Here is a 20053-nt window from a genome sequence, read left to right as displayed (position 1 = left end):
TCCTAGAGATGCTGCCTGGCCTTCTGCGTTCACCAACAACTTTGATGTGGGTTGCTTGAATTTCCAGCATCTGCAGAATTCCTCATGAGAACTTCCAAGTCCCTTTGGATGAGAAATCATAGGTAATGCTCTCTCTCTCTTTCAGCTTGGTAATGATGCCAAGCTCAGTGGCACTGCCGCCTCTGGGGAGAATGCAGAGAAAGCTGAGGGATACAGATACATAATGTCAATGAAAAGGGACATTAAAGATGGAAGATAATGTGAACATATTGAGGTTACCTTTTCTTGGTGGCAAGTATTCTTCAAGTGGTGAGACACTGCAGGAGTTTGGGGTCAGGGGTTCAATACCAAAGATCAATCAGAAGGCCAAAGCCTGCAGACTGGAGGCCGAGATGCCAGTCCTGGAGCTGGATTTCTGTCTGTGTGTGTGGGTAGGTGGGGGGAGGAAAGGGTATTGTTTTGCTGCAAGAATGTGTGGCGACACTTGCGGCTGTTCTCTGTACATCCTTAGGTTGTGTTAATTGTCAAAGTAAATGACACATGTGAGTGTACTTTTCGATGTACATGTGATAAGTAAGTGAATCTGAATGCACCTATAACTGAAAAGCTGATGCTCAAAGGAGAGCAGGTGTCCTTCTACATAAAGCACAAAATTAAAATGCAGGTGCATCAAACAATTAGGAAGCCATAGAGAAGGTCGGCCTTTTTAGCCAGAGGATCAGAGTAACATGAGTACAGACATCTTGCTTTAATTACTTAGACCCCTGGCGAGAGTGCATCTGGAATTTTGTGCACAGGTCTGGTCTTGGCACCTTATAAGGATAAACTTGCTATAAGGGAATGTAGGCAATATTGGTTTCTGATGGCAGGTTTGTTATATAAGGAGACATTCTGCAGACTGGGCCTATACTCCCTAAAAATTTAGAAGAATCAAAAGTGATTCTTACGGGTTAGATGTGGAGACAATGTTTCCACTGGCTGGAGTGTCTAAAGCCAGGTGTCATGGTCTCAAAATAATTGAGACCCTGTGATAGTCGGGCTGATCAAGGATGTTGCATCCTACCCGTCATCGGTAAGTCCGTACGCAACCCAGGGCGGTACGATACGAAGAGCAAGCAGCAGGCCCCCCTCTCCACACGGCCGATGAATCCAAAGGAACGGCAGAGACTGATGCAGCTTGGCACCAGCTGCATCGCACGCTTCCTGTAAGGAGTTTGTACTTTCTCCTTGTGACCGCGTGAGTGCTCCGGTTTCCTCCTACATTCCAAAGACGTACCATTAGTAGACTAATTGTTCATTGTAAATGATCCCATAATTAGGCCAGGATTAAATTTGGGCATTGTTGGACGGTACGGTTCGAAGGGCTGGAAGGCCTACTCCGTGTTGTATGTCTATAAATAAAGGAGTTGCCAATCAGCGTTGAACTCAACACAGGACTGTCTTGAGGACACCAACTCTAGATTTTCCCTCAAGGTTTATTCCCAAAGTCTTCCATATGAGCGGGTGCAAGGCAGCAGAAGTTTCAGATCAGAGTTTTCCTTCTCCTACAACTAAACAACCTTAAGGAATCTCTAAAAATAAAGTGTTGGACATTCAAGACAGACTTGAGGAGAAATTTCAAAGATAGTAGTTAATCTTAGGAATTCTTTACCCAAGAACATCATGGAGGTTCAGTCACTCAGTATATTCAAGACACGGATTGACAGATCTTTAGTTAGGAGTATATTAGAGTGGGAAATCTGGGGAGTGAGGTGAAAGATCAGCCTTGATCTTATTAAGTAGCTGAGAAAGTACAAGGGGCCAAATGGCCCAATCCCAATTCCATTACTCATGTAGTGTATCATTGGAGACTCTTCAGCTGATCATGCACATACTAGCTCTTTAAAGAAAGCTATCAAGTAGCATCCACTTTCTTTTTCTTTCCTCATAGATCTAAAGTTTATTCTTTGTCAAGTTTGTGTCTAATTTACTTTTAAAAGTAAAAACTATTCCTTGTTTCAGCCAAGGCAAGCCAAACCATAACAATTCATTGCATAACACCCCTCTCCCCAATGGTTCTTTGGTTAATTATACAGAGGATTAGGTTGTAGGTTAATGTAGCATTAGTGTTATTGACCAAAACAGATAAAAGATCAAAATGTAAGAGCGTGGTTGCAATAAATCTGTCCCTTCATTTCATGGACCTCTTCAACCTGCTGGTCTCAAGACCGCTTTCCTCCTGATCCCAAGTGTCTGCTGATGCATATATCTCTTATTCTACTACGTTTTGTCTGCTGATTAGGTGATGCGTTTCCCCAAATGAGATAAAGTAAACACTGGAAACACTCAGCAAGTCGGGCAACATCTGTGGGAAGCAGAACGACAACTTACTGTATATTTCAGGTCACCTTGGAAAATTACATATATTTTTCTTTCTGCAGAAGCTGCCTGACCCATTGAGTATTTCCAGCATCTTCTGTGTTTTTTTTATTTCAAATTTTCAACATTTTCAGTTTTGTTTAATATGCATTGGCCCAGCTGCTGATCGACAGGAAACAAATATGGGCATATTCTGCTGCAGACACTCTCTGCATACCTGCGAGGGATTGAATACCAAGACCTTTTCAGCTTCAATTATAAACCTCACTGTCACAAATAAGCGCGTAGGCGGCTGGGGCAATCACTAACAAACACCTTTCCCAAGCACTGCAATGTAAACAGTATTCTCAGAAAATCATCCAGATTCAGAATTACCAGCAACTTCAATAGACTCAAAGCTCCCATCGGACACTACATGGCAAACAAACTCCCCAACAGACGGGGAGCTAATAATCCTATGAACAAAACACAAACTGTTGAAAGAATTCAGCAGGTCAGGCAGCATCTTTGGAGAGAAAGGGGCTGTTGACATTGATTGTGAGTGGCAACTATGCCAGTAGTTGACTGATTGCACGGTGAATTGTTTGCGCCTCCTATGCAATTTGGGTCCAGATGAAGGGTTTCAACCCAAAACATTTGCTGCCCATTTGCTACCATAGATGCTCTCTGACCTGCTGAGTTGCTCCAGCAGTTTGCTTTTTGGTTCCAGATTCCAGTTTCTGTAGTGTCTCATGTCTCCAATAATCCCACCAACTTCATTATAACCAGGATTCTCAGACACATGTTGTAAATGATATTAGCAGATGACGCATCACATCACAGCCCACTTTCCCAGGCACAGCAAGACAATTAATATTCAGGGACACCACATTGTCCATGTAGTCCCATAACAACATTTTAGCAAGTACTTAGAGGCTGTCTTATCACCACTATCAACAATACCATGGATTTTTAGACAACTTCAACAGAATTCCAAAGCAGAACATGAAATCCAGTGATCCTAATTAAAGGAACATGGCTAAAATTCTTTGGAACTGCGTAGTAATGGGATGTCCAAGAACTATGCATAGCCAATATCACCAGCTCTGCGTTACAGCCAACATCCATCAATACCGTATTCTAAGTTGTCCTCCCAACCAACAGAGTTTACCCCAGTTACTGCAATAATAACCATGTGAACACTCGTAGAACAATCTAGGGTGAACACTCGTAGAACAATCTAGCTCAGGAACAGGCCCTGCAGCCCACAAGGTTGTGCCAAATCAAATAAATTAATCAAGTGGCCAACTAAACTAATCCCTTATGTCCATATCATTCCATTTGCCTCACATTCATGTACCTATCTAAATGTCTCTTACAAGTCCTTCTTGAATCTGCCTTTCTCCGTGTGCACAGAGAATGCATCTTATCTAGCATTCCAGTACATAGAAACACAACAAGCACCCCAAACCCCTACAAATTACCAGTAACACAACATCAGCAGTACCTCCTTGAATCCATTATCACACAATATCCAAAATCCCATGTTATGGTAATCCAAGATGGACCGTTATGGCCAGTATTCTAAAACAAAGAATTGTACTCAGTATTCCCAATGCTGCAGTACCATCAGTATTCCCAGGTACTGAGTAACAATGATCCATTCCCACTTCTGATCCCAAAGCATTGCATCACAACAAATATTCAAAGCCTCCACCCACTAACTGCACCACTGGTTCATTACTTCCTGTCAGCCACCTTACGTACAGCCTAGCCTCACTTTATGGACATACAATCAACCTACTGTATGTATGGAATGTAACCTACCATAGTCATGGCCATAGTCATAGTCATAGTCATACTTTATTGATCCCAGGGGAAATTGGTTTTCCTTACAGTTGCACCATAAATAATAAATAGTAATAGAACCATAAATAGTTAAATAGTAATATGTAAGTTATGCCAGTAATTATGAAATAAGTCCAGGACCAGCCTATCGGCTCAGGGTGTCTGACCCTCCAAGGGAGGAGTTGTAAAGTTTGATGGCCACAGGCAGGAATGACTTCCTATGACGCTCTGTGCTGCATCTCGGAAGAATGAGTCTCTGGCTGAATGTACTCCTGTGCCCACCCAGTACATTATGTAGTGGATGGGAGACATTGACCATGATGGCATGCAACTTAGACAGCATCCTCTTTTCAGACAGAGGCTTTTGAAAGGAAGCTCTCCAAGTACGCAGGACTGGTCAGCAACTGTCAGCAGGCTGGATGGAGAGCGAGGTGTCTCCCAGCGGAGGTTGGTTGTAGGGGATTCGTAGCCCATTCTTCAGTTAGAGCCTTCAGCATTTTGGGCATCGAGGGAGCGAGGGAGAGAGGAAGAGGAGAGCCATCCACAGTACCACCGATGTGGCAGAGAGGGCCTCAAGATGGCTGTGGCTCAAAAGAGGGGAGCCATGGAGTCATAAGTAGCTAGCCATCTGGACACAAGCTGGGGTCTGATCAGCCCCAGCTGGGTCACCTGGAGGAGGTTGTATGATGTTGAAAGACCCGAAACACCCAATGATTCCAGGAACATCACTGAGGATGTGTCCAGAAGCATCGACAGATGTATAAGCAAATACCATGGATATTTATTTATTTACAGATGCAGCGTGCAATAGCTCCTTTCAGCCCTTCGAGCCGCACTGTCCCAGTAACCACCGATTTAATCCTAGCTAGTCATGGCACAATTTACAATGAGCAATTAACCAACTAACCGGTATGTCTTTGGACAGTGGGAGGAAACCAGAGCACCCGGAGGAAACCTACATGGTCATGGACAGAACATACAAATTCCTTACATTTTGTGATTTTTTTTGGGCTGCATCAGATCTGGAGTAACAATTATTTTGTTCTCCTTTACACTTGTATGCAGGAAATGATATTAAACCACATCACGATAGCATAACGGTTAGTGCAACACTATTACAGCTCAGCATGGCGGAGCTCAGAATTCAATCCTGGCATCCTCTGTAAATAGTCTCTGTATTTACATATTCTCCCCATGGAATGCCCAGCTTTCCCCGGATGCTCCAGGTTCCTCCCACAGACCAATTGGCAATTGCTCCGTGATTAGGTTGGGGTTAAATAGAGTGTTGTCAGGGGTTGCTAGGACAGCCTGCTTGAAGGGCTGGAAGGGCCAATTCCACGCTGTATTTCTAAATGAAATAAATAAATAAACAATTTTGAATCTTGAATCGTTAGATTTTGAAACCCAGATGCAGGTTGAGGTCACAATACCAGTAGTCCCCAACTCTTACTCACCGCAGCAGAACCAGTGTCCCTGCACATTCCTACAGAACCAATATCCCCAGACACTGCAGCATGACGAGTTTCTCAAGATATTGCAGTTTAACAAACCTCTCCATCGTCATGATCTCCACGAACAGGAAGGAGGTGCAGGAGCCTGAAGACAGACACTCAACATTTTAAGAACAGCTTCTTCCTCTCTGCCATCAGATTTCTGAAAGGTCCATGAATACTATTCCACTAATTTTCTCTCTTTTCATGCACTTTTTTATATATATTTCTTATTGCAACTTATAGTAATATTTGATGTACTGCTGCTGCAAAACAAAAAAATTTCACTACATATAAACCTGATTCCGATAGCTTATAACCAGAGGGAAACAGCAGGTTGCATCATAATTAGTGTACACAAATATTGCAACAAAGGTATTTTTCATGGGATATGCAGCATAAACGATATAGATGAATAATGTAACATGATCTGTATTAACAGGCCACACAATATAACCATACTCACACAGAGAGCAGCATGACTAAAAGATACTGTAACATAACCAGTACATTTGGGTACTGCAATCTAACTAGTGTTCACAGCATGATCAAGATTCACAGGGACAGTGTCATAACAGCATCCCAGACTCTCAGTTATAGCCAGCATCGCCATGTATTGCATCAGAAAGACTATTCATATTCACAGGCTCAACATTATAACCAGTGTAGATGGAATTGAATTGAGCTTGGTACTCCTCAGATACTCGTGTCTACCTGTGTTGCTGTTTTCAGGGAACAATAGACCTATACCCATGGAATCTCTGTTCACAATGCTCTGACAGGCCCTGTCATTCATTAGGCACATCCTCCTCTGGTTTAACTTACCAAAATGAATCACTTTATACTTGTTATTCCTTTGCTCACTTTCAATGTTGATCGAGATCCAACTACTATTCTTCACTATCTGCTATCTACCATCAGTTTTGGTGTCATCTGCAAACTTAGTAATCATGACACCTACATTAAAAGTTCAAAGTACATTTATTACCTAAGTACGTATCTATATACAAGCTTGAGATTGATCGTCTTGCAGGTAGACACAATAGAATCCACTAAAAACCCAATGTGCAAGCAAAAGAACAAATCGTGCAAATAATAAAACATAGTAAACAAATAACACACAGAACATGAATTGCAGAGTCCCAAACGCGAATCCTCAAACATGGAGCCAGTTCAGTTCTGCAGCCGGTCCAGGAGACCAGTGGCTACAGGTCACAGCTACGGAGCCAGTTCAGCACTGAGCTGAGCAAAACTTCTCAATGTAGCTGAACACAGGTTCGTCCTTCGCCTTCAGCCTCATCACCTTGATCATTTTCATCTGGCTCTGTGCTTAAATAGGCTAAACATTGCTTCATTTCCCACTCTTGGGCTTGGCCCCACCACTTTGATCCAGCCCGAATTTTCAATCATTAATGTGTTAGTGATCTGTATTCATTCTCATCCAGATCACTAACATATAACAAACTACAGGATCCAGCACTAATCCCTATGGAACATCACTAATCACAATCACCCCACCCCAACAACTCTCTTTCCACCAAAACAAATTTGTATCCAGTCAGATGGCTCACCCCTAACCCTACGTGTTCCAACCTACCATGTAGAGACTTGTCTAATACTTTTGCTGAAGTCCATGGAGACAACATCTACTATGCTGCCCTCATCAATCCTGTCTGCCACCTCTTCAAAAACTTCAGTCAAATTTGTGGGACATGATTTCCCATGCACAAAGCCATGGTGATGACCTTTAATCATTTTTTCTAAATGCAATTAATTCCTTTCTTTCTTTGTTTACTTAGCGTGACGCTGTTACAGCTCCGGCCATTGGAGTTCAGAGTTCATTTCCGGGATCCTCTGTAAGCAAGTTTTTATGTTCCTTTCTGTGTGCATTTGGGTTTCCTCCTGGCTCTCCATTTTCTTCCCACCACCCAAAGATGTACTGGTCAGTAGGTTAACTGGTTATTGTAAATAGTTGTGTGATTAGGCTAGGGTTAAATCCTTGGGTTGCCGGGCGATGCTGCTCGAAGGGTTTGTCCTGTGCTGTATCTCTCTAAATAAAAAGATAACTCCTTTCTCTCAAATCCTTCTAGTAGCTTTTCCACCACAGACGTATGGCTCACCAGCCTGTAGTTGCCTGACTTTCTTGCATAGATTTTCCAGTCTATTAATATTCCAAAGCAGGCGCTAAAACCAGTACCAGCAAGGTATACAGCACAATAAATATTACTCAGAGCTTTGTAACACATCCAGTATCCTCAGGCGGTACATCATAACCAGTATTTACTTAACAATCATTAATACCAATATCCCCAGGCATCGCATTATAACTAGTATTAAGAGGCATAATCAGTTTTAATAGGTAATGGGTTTTTTTCAGCGATATTCCCAAATATAGCATTCAACTGCATTGCCAGTACTCTCATTATATCTGGCATCCATAAGAAATTCATCATAAGCAGTATTTCTAGACATATCATTGTAAACAGTATTCCAGGAAATACTTTTTTCAGGGAATATGTAAAAAGATACTACAGACTCCACACTTACAGACTGCAATTGCATCCAACTCAAATAAAATTATACGCTAATACTGTGGATTCCAGTTAACTGGGCCATCAGTTAATCAGGGCAGCTGCTTATTTTGTACAAATCATGAAGAACAGAAAGTAATCATGAAAATAGCAGGGATTCCCTCCGTTTATGTGGGACACTATGCTGCTTAATTGGGGCAGGAGACTGTTGTCCAACAGTTTCTAACTAGCATTTGTCGTGTGTACCTGTGTAACCATTAGACACTACATTGTGCTAAGAGTAAACAGTTTTTAAATAACCTCGCCGCTAATCTCAGTCCCCGCACTTATTCCTGCAAATGGCCAAGGTGCTACATCTACCCATTCACCTCCTCCCTCACCTCCATTCAAGGTCCTAAACAGTCCTTCCAGGTGAGGCAACATTTCACCTGCAAATCTGCTGGGGCAGCCTATTTTATCCAGTGCATCCGATGTGGCTTCCTCTATGTTGGTGAGACCCACTGTAAATTGGGGGACCACTTTGTCGAGCACCTCTGCTCCAGTCGCCTAAAGTGCAACTTCCTGGTGGCCAAACATTATAATTCCAATTCCTGTTCTCATTCCGACATGTCAGTCCACGGCCTCCTCTTGTGCCACTCTCAGGATGGCGGTGCAACACCTTATAATTCCTCTGGGTAACCTCAAACTTGAAGGCATGAATATCGATTTCACCTTCTGGTAGTGTTTTCCCTTCCCCTCCCCTCTTTCTCTATTCCCCACACTGGCCTTTTACCCCTTCTCACCTGGCAATCAATTCCCCCTGGGTCTCCTCCTCCTTTCCTTTCTCCTACAATCGATTCTCCTCTCCTATCAGATTCCTTCATCTCCAACCCTTTACCTTTCCCTCCCACCTGGCTTCACCTATCACCTTCTAGTTGGCCATCTTCTCCCTCATTTTTATTCTGGAATCTGCTCCCTTCCTTTCCAGTCCTGAAGGATCTCAGCCCAAAATATTGATTTTTTATTCATTTACATAGATGCTCCCTGACCTACAATTTCCTTCAGCATTTTGTGTGTGTGCCTTGGATTTCCAGCATCGCAGACTTTTTCATGTTTGTAGTTTGTAAATAGTGTCAGATACATGTACTTATATTCAAAAAGCAGTGATTTTGTCACTAATTGTTGGTGAGAAATAAGCAGTAAGACAATTCAGAACTGTTCTGTTCACTGTGGTTTTAAGCATTCAGGCTTGGAGATGCCAGAAATGCCAGGAGTGAAAATGAAACTATTCCACTACTTCGACAATGTAGGAACTACGAAAAATCTGAAGGTACTGACAATCATCTTGAATGTTACAATCAAAATTAAGATTTGGAGGATGGAATAGTCCGTAGCCTTCTATGCAGGCAGTCCACCACCTACACGAGGTGTTTGCACTGATTTTTTTTTCATTTACAGTCAATCAAAAGAATGTAGCAGTGAACATTGAATTCCTTCAACAATAATGCCTAGGAACTATAGATAACCCCTACTTTTATAGTATGGTAATAGTGTTGACAGTGTTCCAATTTGTTCTGTATTTTATTTAAATACATAATTTGTTACCAGTTACATTAAATGGTAGATTATCTTTTTTGTACCTTTTTAACTATTTCCATAAAATTATGAAAAATTGAGGTGGTGGCTTAATTGGGCCAAATTGTGCTGGTCCCCATATGTCCCAATTAATTGGAATCTTCTGTATTTAAAATTTTTGATAAAATTCCACATATCATGGCATCACTCACGTTAATAATTTCTCTACACGACTGCCTGGAGATCCAATGATTTCTCCCAGAGTGACAAAAATCTGACCAAGGAAATCCTGAAAAAATAATTGTGGCATTAAGTATCAGGGTAAATGCAGTAAGTGGCATTTGCCATCACTTCAATGGTACACCTATTCTGAATTTAAACCATCACCATGACAAGTTATATCAAATATAATTTCAGATATAACCCTATAATCTTAGAAAACAGAAGATGTATTAGAATATCATCAGTCATAACGCTACATAATGATTATAGTGGCGAATGAACTGCAGGGGAGAAATTCAACACCATTCAACATATTACGTTGCAGCACTGCATTTCTCAGGTATATTATGTAAGATACTTTGGTATCAGTTTGACTCTCTGAACCAGAAAGCAAGTATATTTATGGTAATGTGATTCTTAAGGAAGAAAAGACAGTAATAAAGAGATTTATGAAATATTTCTAAAGTTGATTATAATTACAGTATCAGGGAAAGCTTTTCAGCAGCGCAGACAGGCAAAATTATCCCCACTGAACTGTCTGCACATGCAGACTCCTCCCAGTCTCCAACAGGTAACAGGAGTTACCTGCCACTCATTTCCAGCTTAACACCTGCAGCCTATTTAAACCCACCTCTCAGCCACAGACTTTGTTTACTCATACAAACCAGCCAGCCTCAACCAGTTGCTCCTAGCCTTCAGTTACCTTGTTGCCTTGACATGTTGAGTATCTGTTCTCTCTTGTTTAGTGGCCCCTTGTGGCTTGAAACTTTGCAGTTTATTAGGAAAGTATTGTTTACTGCTAAAATCATCTCCACTGCTCTGCAATTTGGTCAAGCATCATCTACATTTCCTGACATTATGCTTTTTAATGTACTTTAAACTTTAATTATTTATTTTTACATTATACATTAACATTATGTACTATAGACATCTATTAAGACAAGTTTGTACATTTAATGGAACGACCATGTAATGTTTTAAAATTTCATGATTCTGTGGTGAAAATGTTGCATCCAACCATGACAGTGGGAAAAGATGTGGTTGGTTGGGAGAAAGGTAGGGAATGCTGCAGAAAAAAATGCACAAAGCATTCAAAAAGTAGGTGAAGATCACAGAATATAGAGAGGGGGTGGTGGTGGTGTTTCTTGGGAGGGAGTAGGTTTATCGAAGAGCAGTAATGAAGGGAACCCATGTTTGGCAGAAGACTTACTATAGTGGACACCCAGTGAAATAGCCCTGATATCCCTATAAAATTATCATTGAAAACACCATTTCGCTACACAATCCAGCCACACTATGATTTCACTTTGCACTACAAAATACTTTTTTTTTGTTCCAATAGTGTTCTTTCTTGTATAATTTAGTGTAAATTATGCTTAATTTAAACTCAGTGACTACTTAATTAGTTACCTCCTGTACCTAATAAAGTGGTCTCTGAGTGTATGTTCATGGTCTTCTGTTGCTGTAGCCCATCCACTTCAAGGTTCAATGTGTTGTGCATTCAGAGATGCTCTCCTGCACACCACTGTTGTAACATATGGTATTTTGCATTAATGACATCTTCCTGTCAATTTGAACTAGTCCAGCCATTCTCCTCTGAACTCTTTCATTAACAAAGCAATTTTTCCCACAGAAATACCACCCACTGGATATTTTCTTTTGGGTTTTTTTTGCATCATTCTCTGTAAACACTAATATGTGAAAATCTCAGGCTATCAGCAGATTCTGAAGTACTCAAACCATCCCATCTGGCACCAACAAGTATTCAATGGTCAAGATCACATTTCTTCCCCATTCTGATGTTTTTTTTCTGAACAATTGAACCTTTTGATCATGTCTGCATGCTTTTATAGCATGCAGCTGCTGCCTTGAGTTGCTGCCATATGATTGGCTGATTACATATTTGCATTGATACCATGTAACTCCTATGATTTGCAAAGAGATGATTGGGGTCAGGTTTAGAATTACAAAATAGTTATAAGACCATAAGACATAAGCGCAGAATGAGGCCATCTGGCCCTTCGAGTCTGCTCCGCCATTCAATCATGGCTGATCCTTTTTTTTTCTCTCCTCCTCAACCCCAATTCCTGGCCTTCTCCCCGTAATGTTTGATGCCATGTCCAATCAAGAACGTATCGATCTCTACCTTAAATACACCCAACAACCTGACCTCCACAGCTGCATGTGGCAACAAATTCCACAAATCACCACCCTCTGGATAAAGAAATGTCTCTGCAACTCTGATTTGAAAGGGCGCCCCTCTATCCTGAGGCTGTGCCCTCTTGTCCTGGACTCTCCCACCATGAGAAACATTCTTTCCGCATCCACTCTGTCTAGGCCTTTCAACATTCGAAAGGTTTCAATCAGATCCCCCATCATCCTTCTGAATTCCAGTGAGTACAGACCCAGAGCCATCAAACATTCCTCATATGATATCGTTTCATTCCTGTAATCATCCTTGTGAACCTCCTCTGGGCCCTCTCCAATGCCAGTATATCTTTTCTAAGATGAAGGGCCCAAAATGTTCACAATACTCAAGGTGAGGCCTCACCAGTGCCTTCTAAAGTCTCAGCATCATATCCTTGCTCTTGTATTCTAGACCTCTTGAAATGAATGCTAACATGGCATTTGCCTTCCTCACCACTGACTCAACCTGCAAGTTAACCTTCAGACTGTTCTGCACAAGGACTCCCAGATGCCTCTGCATCTCAAATTTTTGGATTTTCTCCCCAGTTAGAAAATAATCCACCCATTTATTTCTACTCTCAAAGTGCATGACCATGCATTTTCCAACATTGCAATTCATGTGCCACTTTATTGTCCATTCTCCTAATCTGTATAAGTCCTTCTGCATCCTACCTGTTTCCTCAACACTACCTGCTGCTCCACCAATCTTTGTATCATCTGCAAATTTGGCAACAAAGCCATCTATTCCATTATCTAAATCATTTATATACAGCATAAAAAGAAATGATCCCAACACTGACCCCTGCGGAACACCACTAGTCACTGGCAGCCAACCAGGAAAGGATCATTTTATTCCCATTTGCTGCCTCCTACCAATCAGTCAATGCTCTAACCATTTTAGTAACTTTCCTGCAATACAGTGGGCTTTTAGCTTGATAAGCAGCCTCATGTGAGGCATCATGTCAAAGGCCTTCTGAAAGTCTAAATATACAACATCTCCTGCATCCCCTTTGTCTATCCTACATGTAAACTCCTCAAAGAATTCCAACAGGTTCGTCAGGCAGGATTTTCCCTGAAGGAAACCATGCTGACTTTGTACTATCTTGTCCTGTGTCACCAATTACTCCATCACCTTATCCTAACATCTTCCCAACCACTGAGGCCAGGCTAACTGGGCTATAATTTCCTTTCTGCTGCCTTCCTCCTTTCTTAAAGAGTGGAGTGACATTTGCAATTTTCCAGTCCTCTGGCACCATGCCAGAGTCCAATGATTTTTGAAACATGATTTCTAATATCACCACAATCTCTAACACTACCTCTTTCAGAACCCTTGGGTGTAGTTCCTCTAGTCCAGATGATTTACGTACCTTTAGGTCTTTCAACTTTTTGAGCACCTCCTCTCTTGTAATAGTAACTGTACCCACATCTCTTCAATCACACCCTACAACATCTGGTATACTGCTAGTGTCTTCCATAGTGAAAACTGATGCAAAATAACACGTTTAGTTCATCAGCCATCTCCTGCTGCGTTCACCAACAACTTTGATGTGTGTTGCTTGAATTTCCAGCAACTGCAGAATTCCTGTTGTTTGCGTTTTTAAATTCACTACTGCGAAGCTTCCGGTGATGCCTACACCGAAGAAGTTTAGATCCTCTCTTCGACGGTAGTTCAGTGAAACCATCTCTCACTGCTCCCCATCTGTAATTTCTTCGGTTCTTCAACTTTTCGACCACACTTTGACTCAGACTCGCTATCACAGCCATATATCCTTTCTTGGAACGTACCTCCGTCGCCAACTTACTCCAGTTGGCTTTAGGATTCGTTTCCAAGCCTCTCAATTTGGACCTTCTGAGGATTCCAGTTACTCACATTTTATTGACTCTGCCTCTCGTCGCTTCTCCCGTCAAGCTCTGAAGGCGACCCTCCCCGCCATGAGGAGGTACTTGGTGTCCCTATCCCAGACCCTTCCACACCATCGGGACACTTTCTTCGCCGTCTGTAATGGTCCTACCCGTTTATTTCATCCTCCGTCGGATCCACGCCTGCAATCGCCGTTTTTTTGACTTTGTCATGTTAGGCAAAGATCGCAAGATCCTACATCTGCGGACGCCACAGCCTGCTGGCCCTGAAACTAGCAGGCATGAACTTCAGGTTGCCTCTGCCATTGATCTCGCCGGCTCCAACACCTCAGGACATATTCAAAACCCGGACTCCAGCAACGACCATGGACACCTTCACAGCGATTGCGCAACCACCAACTGCGACTCCAGCCTTGAACTCCAGGCTGGGTCTTTATGTGCTGCTGTTGTGACTCCCGTCTCCCCTTCCCCCAACCAATACTCTGCAATCCCGTCTCCCTCAGATCCCACCGTCAGCTCCTGGGTACTCAGAGGCTCCATCTTCCTCTCACCCCAACCCTCCCCTCTCCATTGACACCCCCACCCTCCCCCCCCCCCCCTCTGATCCCAGCTCTCAAGATTCCAGCCTTGAACTCCAACCGGGTCTTTATGTGCTGCTGTTGTGACTCCCGTCTCCCCTTCACCCACCACCACTCCGCAGCCCCGTCTTCCTCAGATCCCACCGTCAGCTCTTGGGCCCTCAGAGGCTCCATCTTCCTCTCACCCCAATCCTCCCCTCTCCATTGACACCCCCAGCCTCCCCCCTCCCCCCTCTGATCCCAGCTCTCATCCGTGCCGGGTCTTTACCATCCCCTCCGACCTTCAACTGTCGGAGGCAGAACACTCTGTTCTCATTAAGGGCCTCACCTTTGTCCCCCTTCGCCCACACCTCAGCGAGTTCCGTGTTCGCCATGATGCGGAACTTTTCTTCCACCGTCTCCGTCTCCGAGCCTACTTCTTCGGCAAGGACTGTTCCACCCCCACCGATGACCCCTTCTCCCGTCTGCAACCCTCCTCTTCTTCATGGACACCCCGCTCTGGTCTTCTGCCTGCTCTGGATCTCCTTATTGCCAACTGCCGACGGGACATCAACCGTCTCGACTTCACCGCACCTTGTCCCCATTCCAACCTCACTCCTTCGGAACGCTCTGCTCTCCACTCCCTCCGCACTAATCCTAACCTTATTATTAAACCCGCCGATAAGGGGGGTGCTGTTGTAGTCTGGCGTACTGACCTCTACCTTGCCGAGGCACAGCGACAACTCGCGGATACCTCCTCTTATTTACCCCTCGATCGTGACCCCACTAAGGAGCACCAGGCCATTGTCTCCCACACCATCACCGACTTTATCCGCTCAGGGGATCTCCCATCCACTGCTACCAACCTTATAGTTCCCACACCCCGCACTTCCCGTTTCTACCTCCTACCCAAGATCCACAAACCTGCCTGTCCCGGCCGACCTATTGTCTCAGCTTGCTCCTGCCCCACCGAACTCGTTTCTGCATACCTCGACACTGTTTTATCACCCCTTGTTCAATCCCTTCCGACCTATGTTCGTGACACTTCCCACGCTCTTAAACTTTTCGCAGATTTTAAGTTCCCTGCCCCACCCCCCACCGCTTTATTTTCACCATTGATGTCCAGTCCCTATATACTTCCATCCCCCATCAGGAAGGTCTCAAAGCTCTCCGCTTCTTTTTGGATTTCAGACCTAATCAGTTCCCCTCTACCACCACTCTGCTCCGTCTAGCAGAATTAGTCCTTACTCTTAATAATTTCTCCTTTGGCTCCTCCCACTTCCTCCAAACTAAAGGTGTAGCAATGGGCACCCGTATGGGTCCTAGCTATGCCTGCGTTTTTGTTGGCTTTGTGGAACAATCTATGTTCCGTACCTATTTTGGTATCTGTCCCCCACTTTTCCTTCGCTACATCGATGACTGGATTGGCGCTGCTTCCTGCACGCATGCTGAGCTCGTTGACTTTATTAACTTTGCCTCCAACTTTCACCCTGCCCTCAAGTTTACCTGATCCATTTCCGACATCTCCCTCCCCTTTCTAGATCTTTCTGTCTCTATCTCTGGAGACAGCTTATCCACTGATGTCTACTATAAGCCTACTGACTCTCACAGCTATCTGAACTATTCCTCTTCTCACCCTGTCTCTTGCAAAAATGCCATACCCTTCTCGCAATTCCTCCATCTCCACCGCATCTCCTCTCAGGATGAGGCTTTTCATTCCAAGACGAGGGAGATGTCGTCCTTTTTTAAAGAAAGGGGCTTCCCTTCCTCCACCATCAACTCTGCTCTGAAACGCATCGCCCCCATTTCACACACATCTGCTCTCACTACATCCTCCCACCCCACCAGCCTCCGGGTCCAACATATTATTCTCCGTAACTTCCGCCACCTCCAACGGGATCCCACCACCAAGCACATCTTTCCCTCCCCCCCCCCCCGCTTTCCACAGGGATCGCTCCCTACATGACTCCCTTGTCCACTCATCCCCCCCCATCCCTCCCCACCGATCTCCCTCCTGGCACTTATCCGTGTAAGCGGAACAAGTGCTACACATGCCCTTACACTTCCTCCCTCACCACCATTCAGGGCCCCAGACAGTCCTTCCAGGTGAGGCAACACTTCACCTGTGAGTCGGCTGGGGTGATATACTGCGTCCGGTGCTCCCGATGTGGCCTTCTATATATTGGCAAGACCCGACACAGACTGGGAGACCGCTTTGCTGAACATCTACGCTCTGTCCGCCAGAGAAAGCAGGATCTCCCAGTGGCCACACATTTTAATTCCACGTTCCATTCCCATTCTGACATGTCTATCCACGGCCTCCTCCACTGTAAAGATGAAGCCACACTCAGGTTGGAGGAACAACACCTTATATTCTGTCTGGGTAGCCTCCAACCTGATGGCATGAACATTGACTTCTCTAACTTCCGCTAATGCCCCACCTCCCCCTCGTAGCCCATCTGTTATTTATTTTTATACACACATTCTTTCTCTCACTCTCCTTTTTCTCCCTCTGTCCCTCTGACTATCCCCCTTGCCCATCCTCTGGGTTCCACCCCACCTTGTCTTTCTCCCCGGACCTCCTGTCCCATGATCCTCTCATATCCCCTTTGCCAATCACCTGTCCAGCTCTTGACTCCATCCCTCCCCCTCCTGTCTTCTCCTATCATTTTGGATCTCCCCCTCCCCCTCCCACTTTCAAAACTCTTACTAACTCTTCCTTCAGTTAGTCCTGACGAAGGGTCTTGGCCTGAATTGTCGACTGTACCTCTTCCTAGAGATGCTGCCTGGCCTGCTGCATTCACCAGCAACTTTGATGTGTGTTGCTTGAATTTCCAGCATCTGCAGAATTCCTGTTGTTTTCCTTGTCCCCCATTATTATTTCTCCTGCCTCATTTTCTGGCAGTCGTATATCCACTCTCATTTCTCTTTTATTTTTAACATACTTGAAACAACTTTTCCTATCCAATTTGACATGATTTGTTAGCTTGCTTTCATATTTCGTCTTCTCCCTTCTAGATTTTTTTAGTTGCTCTCTGTAGGCTTTTAAAAACTTCCTAATCCTCTATCTTCCCACTAATCTTTGCTTTGTTGTATGCCCTCTCTTTTGCTCTTACAATAGCTTTGACTTCCCTTGTCGGTCATGGTTGTACTATTTTACCATTTGAGTATTTCTTCATTTTTGGAATACACATGTCCGGCACCTTCCTCATTTTTCCCAGGAACATACACCATTGCTGCTCTGCTGACATCCCTGCCAGCAACTCCCTCCAATTTACTTTGGCCAACTCCTCTCTCATACTACTGTATTCTCCCATACTCCACTGAAATACTGCTATATCAGACTTTGCTTTCTCCCTATCAACTTCTTCTTAAACAGTGCCTCAGGACTGAAGATGACTTGTTTCCATTTTGTTTTTGAGGTGACATATGAGACCAATTGGATACATTAGACGAGTGGGGAGGTGACTGATTGGGTGTGTGCTTTGGTACTTGGTGAAGTGATGCATTTCTTATGATGGGCTTGTAGTTGTTTTCATAGTGCCGATTTGAAAATCTCAATACCATTCCAAATACCTCATTCTCTTCATTGTGACATTATCAGCCTGAAATCCCAAGAAGTCAGTGGATTGATGCATTGTCTGAGGAAGTTTTGAGCACATCCTTGAACTCCATTTGCTAATTGTATCCCTTGATTGGTTTTAGACTAGATATCTGTTTTGAGCATATCGGGCGTGTAAAGGACACGCCCTATCGAAAGGACCCAACTAATTCTAATTAGACCATCAGCGTCGGTGATGCACTCCTAAGACAGGAAACCTACATTGACTTGCTTATCATTCCAGTAGATTTGCCACAGAGAGCTGGAGAGGCCAAATCACCAGGTATATTTGAAGCAGAACTTGACAGGTTTTTGATTAGTTAGGGTGTCAAAGATTATGTGGAGAAGGCTGAAGCATGGGGTTGAGAGGGATAATAAATCAGCCATGATAGAATGGGCCAAATGACTGAATTCTGCTCCTGAGTCTCACAATGTTATTCGGAGGAATTTGCAGAGATAGGGTTGGTGGTACCTTTCCTGTGATATGCATAATATAGTATGTTCAGGTCTCCAAAAAATATGAGAAAGCAGGGATAACTGCTAACTATAGACCATGAATTTGGTGCCAAGTTTGAAATCTTGCAATTCATATATCAAATGACCAAAGGCACTGTTAGATTGAAGGGTTAGTGATTGATCTTTACTGAGAGATGGCCCTGAAGCTACAACATTCATGATTTGATCATAACTTGTATGACTGAAAGGTGGTGATGTGCAGTGGTTGCCGGTTGGTAGAAGGAGCCAGCACACCACTTTCAGCTGGATTTTTTGAAAGCCAAACAGGTGACTTCTTTCTGCTGTTTCTGCTCCACATATTAAGCTTTAGGTTCCTTTAGAAAATTAGCACCAGGTCAGTTTCCCCCAACCTAATAGATATGCTACTCTATGCATGAGGATGGGGCATCATAAGGTTGTCATCAATTATGAACGGTATGCTTGCTGATGTCAGTTTCTCAAAAAATCATCTGGTGACTTCCATTTGTATGTCTATCATATGCATGGAGATTTGGGCTATTGCCTCACAGAGTTTGGCTTTATAACTCCTAGCATATATACACACTCAGCTATGCACTTGAAGTTCAGTGCATTCAGTCGTTAGGAGAGTCAATCTGTGTGAATTTGTATGAAGCCATGTATGTTACTGATGAAATGCTTGTTCATCTTTCATTGTAGTTCACCAGCTTTGTGACCAATTTTCTTTGAGGCTAATATTAAACCAGTTGCCTGTGGAGATCTATTATCTTAAATGCTGACATATAAAGCACAGTACAAATAATGTGTTTCACTGGCTACAGACGGGATGCAGATTGACAACGGCTCTTTGAAAGAACTTAGAAATTCTCAGTGTAGATAGAGGCTGATTAGTCACAAAAAGATCTGGTTCAGACAGTAAAGGGACTGCCTGTGGTGTTGTCTAATGTTTAATTATTTATTGTACATTTGTTACTTTTCTCCATGCAGACATTTTGCTGAATATAAATTAAGGATACTGAGCAGAAATATCAAGTCATTGGGGTTTATGATACATATATTCGGTCTCTATTTATATTTCATGTTCCCATCTCACTTTCTTCTTGTGTACCAAGTACCATTCCCTGGTTTTGCAGCCATTATTATGGACCTTAAGGATGTTGCCGGGTCTTGAGGATCTGGGTTATAGGGAAAGGTTAAAAATGTTTATTCCCTAGAGTGTCGGAGGATGAGGGGAGATTTGATAGAAATATACAAAATGAAGGGCATAGATTGGGTAAGTACAGTCAGACTTTTTCCACTGTTGGTTGAGTGAGACTGGAACTAGCAGTCATAGGTTAAGGATGAAAGCTGGAATATTTATTTATTTATTTGGCAATACAGCATGGAATAGGT

The 20053-nt window shown here is 43.4% G+C and overlaps 1 protein-coding gene across 6 annotated transcripts in view; it reads right to left on the bottom strand.

Moving 5' to 3' along the window:
• The window catches only part of LOC134356672 (copine-9-like), a 585942-nt gene that overhangs the window by 286502 nt on the left and 279387 nt on the right, over positions 1 to 20053 (bottom strand). The window contains exons 1-2 of one of the 6 annotated variants that reach the window (XM_063067684.1): positions 14936 to 15765; positions 9973 to 10049 (exon numbers count right to left, since the gene is read on the bottom strand). In XM_063067684.1, the coding sequence (XP_062923754.1) occupies positions 9973 to 10049; positions 14936 to 14981 (123 nt within the window). In that variant the 5' untranslated portion in view covers positions 14982 to 15765. Of the gene's footprint in view, positions 1 to 9972; positions 10050 to 11401; positions 11509 to 13536; positions 13568 to 14935; positions 15766 to 20053 lie in introns of those variants that run through there. The other 5 variants (XM_063067685.1, XM_063067686.1, XM_063067688.1 and 2 more) reach the window with 5 other exon arrangements.

The sequence above is a fragment of the Mobula hypostoma genome, chromosome 15 (assembly GCF_963921235.1).
Source record: "Mobula hypostoma chromosome 15, sMobHyp1.1, whole genome shotgun sequence".
Lineage (NCBI taxonomy): Eukaryota > Metazoa > Chordata > Chondrichthyes > Myliobatiformes > Myliobatidae > Mobula > Mobula hypostoma.
Note: the sequence above shows the minus strand (reverse complement) of the source record. Positions and strands in the feature narration are given on the sequence as shown.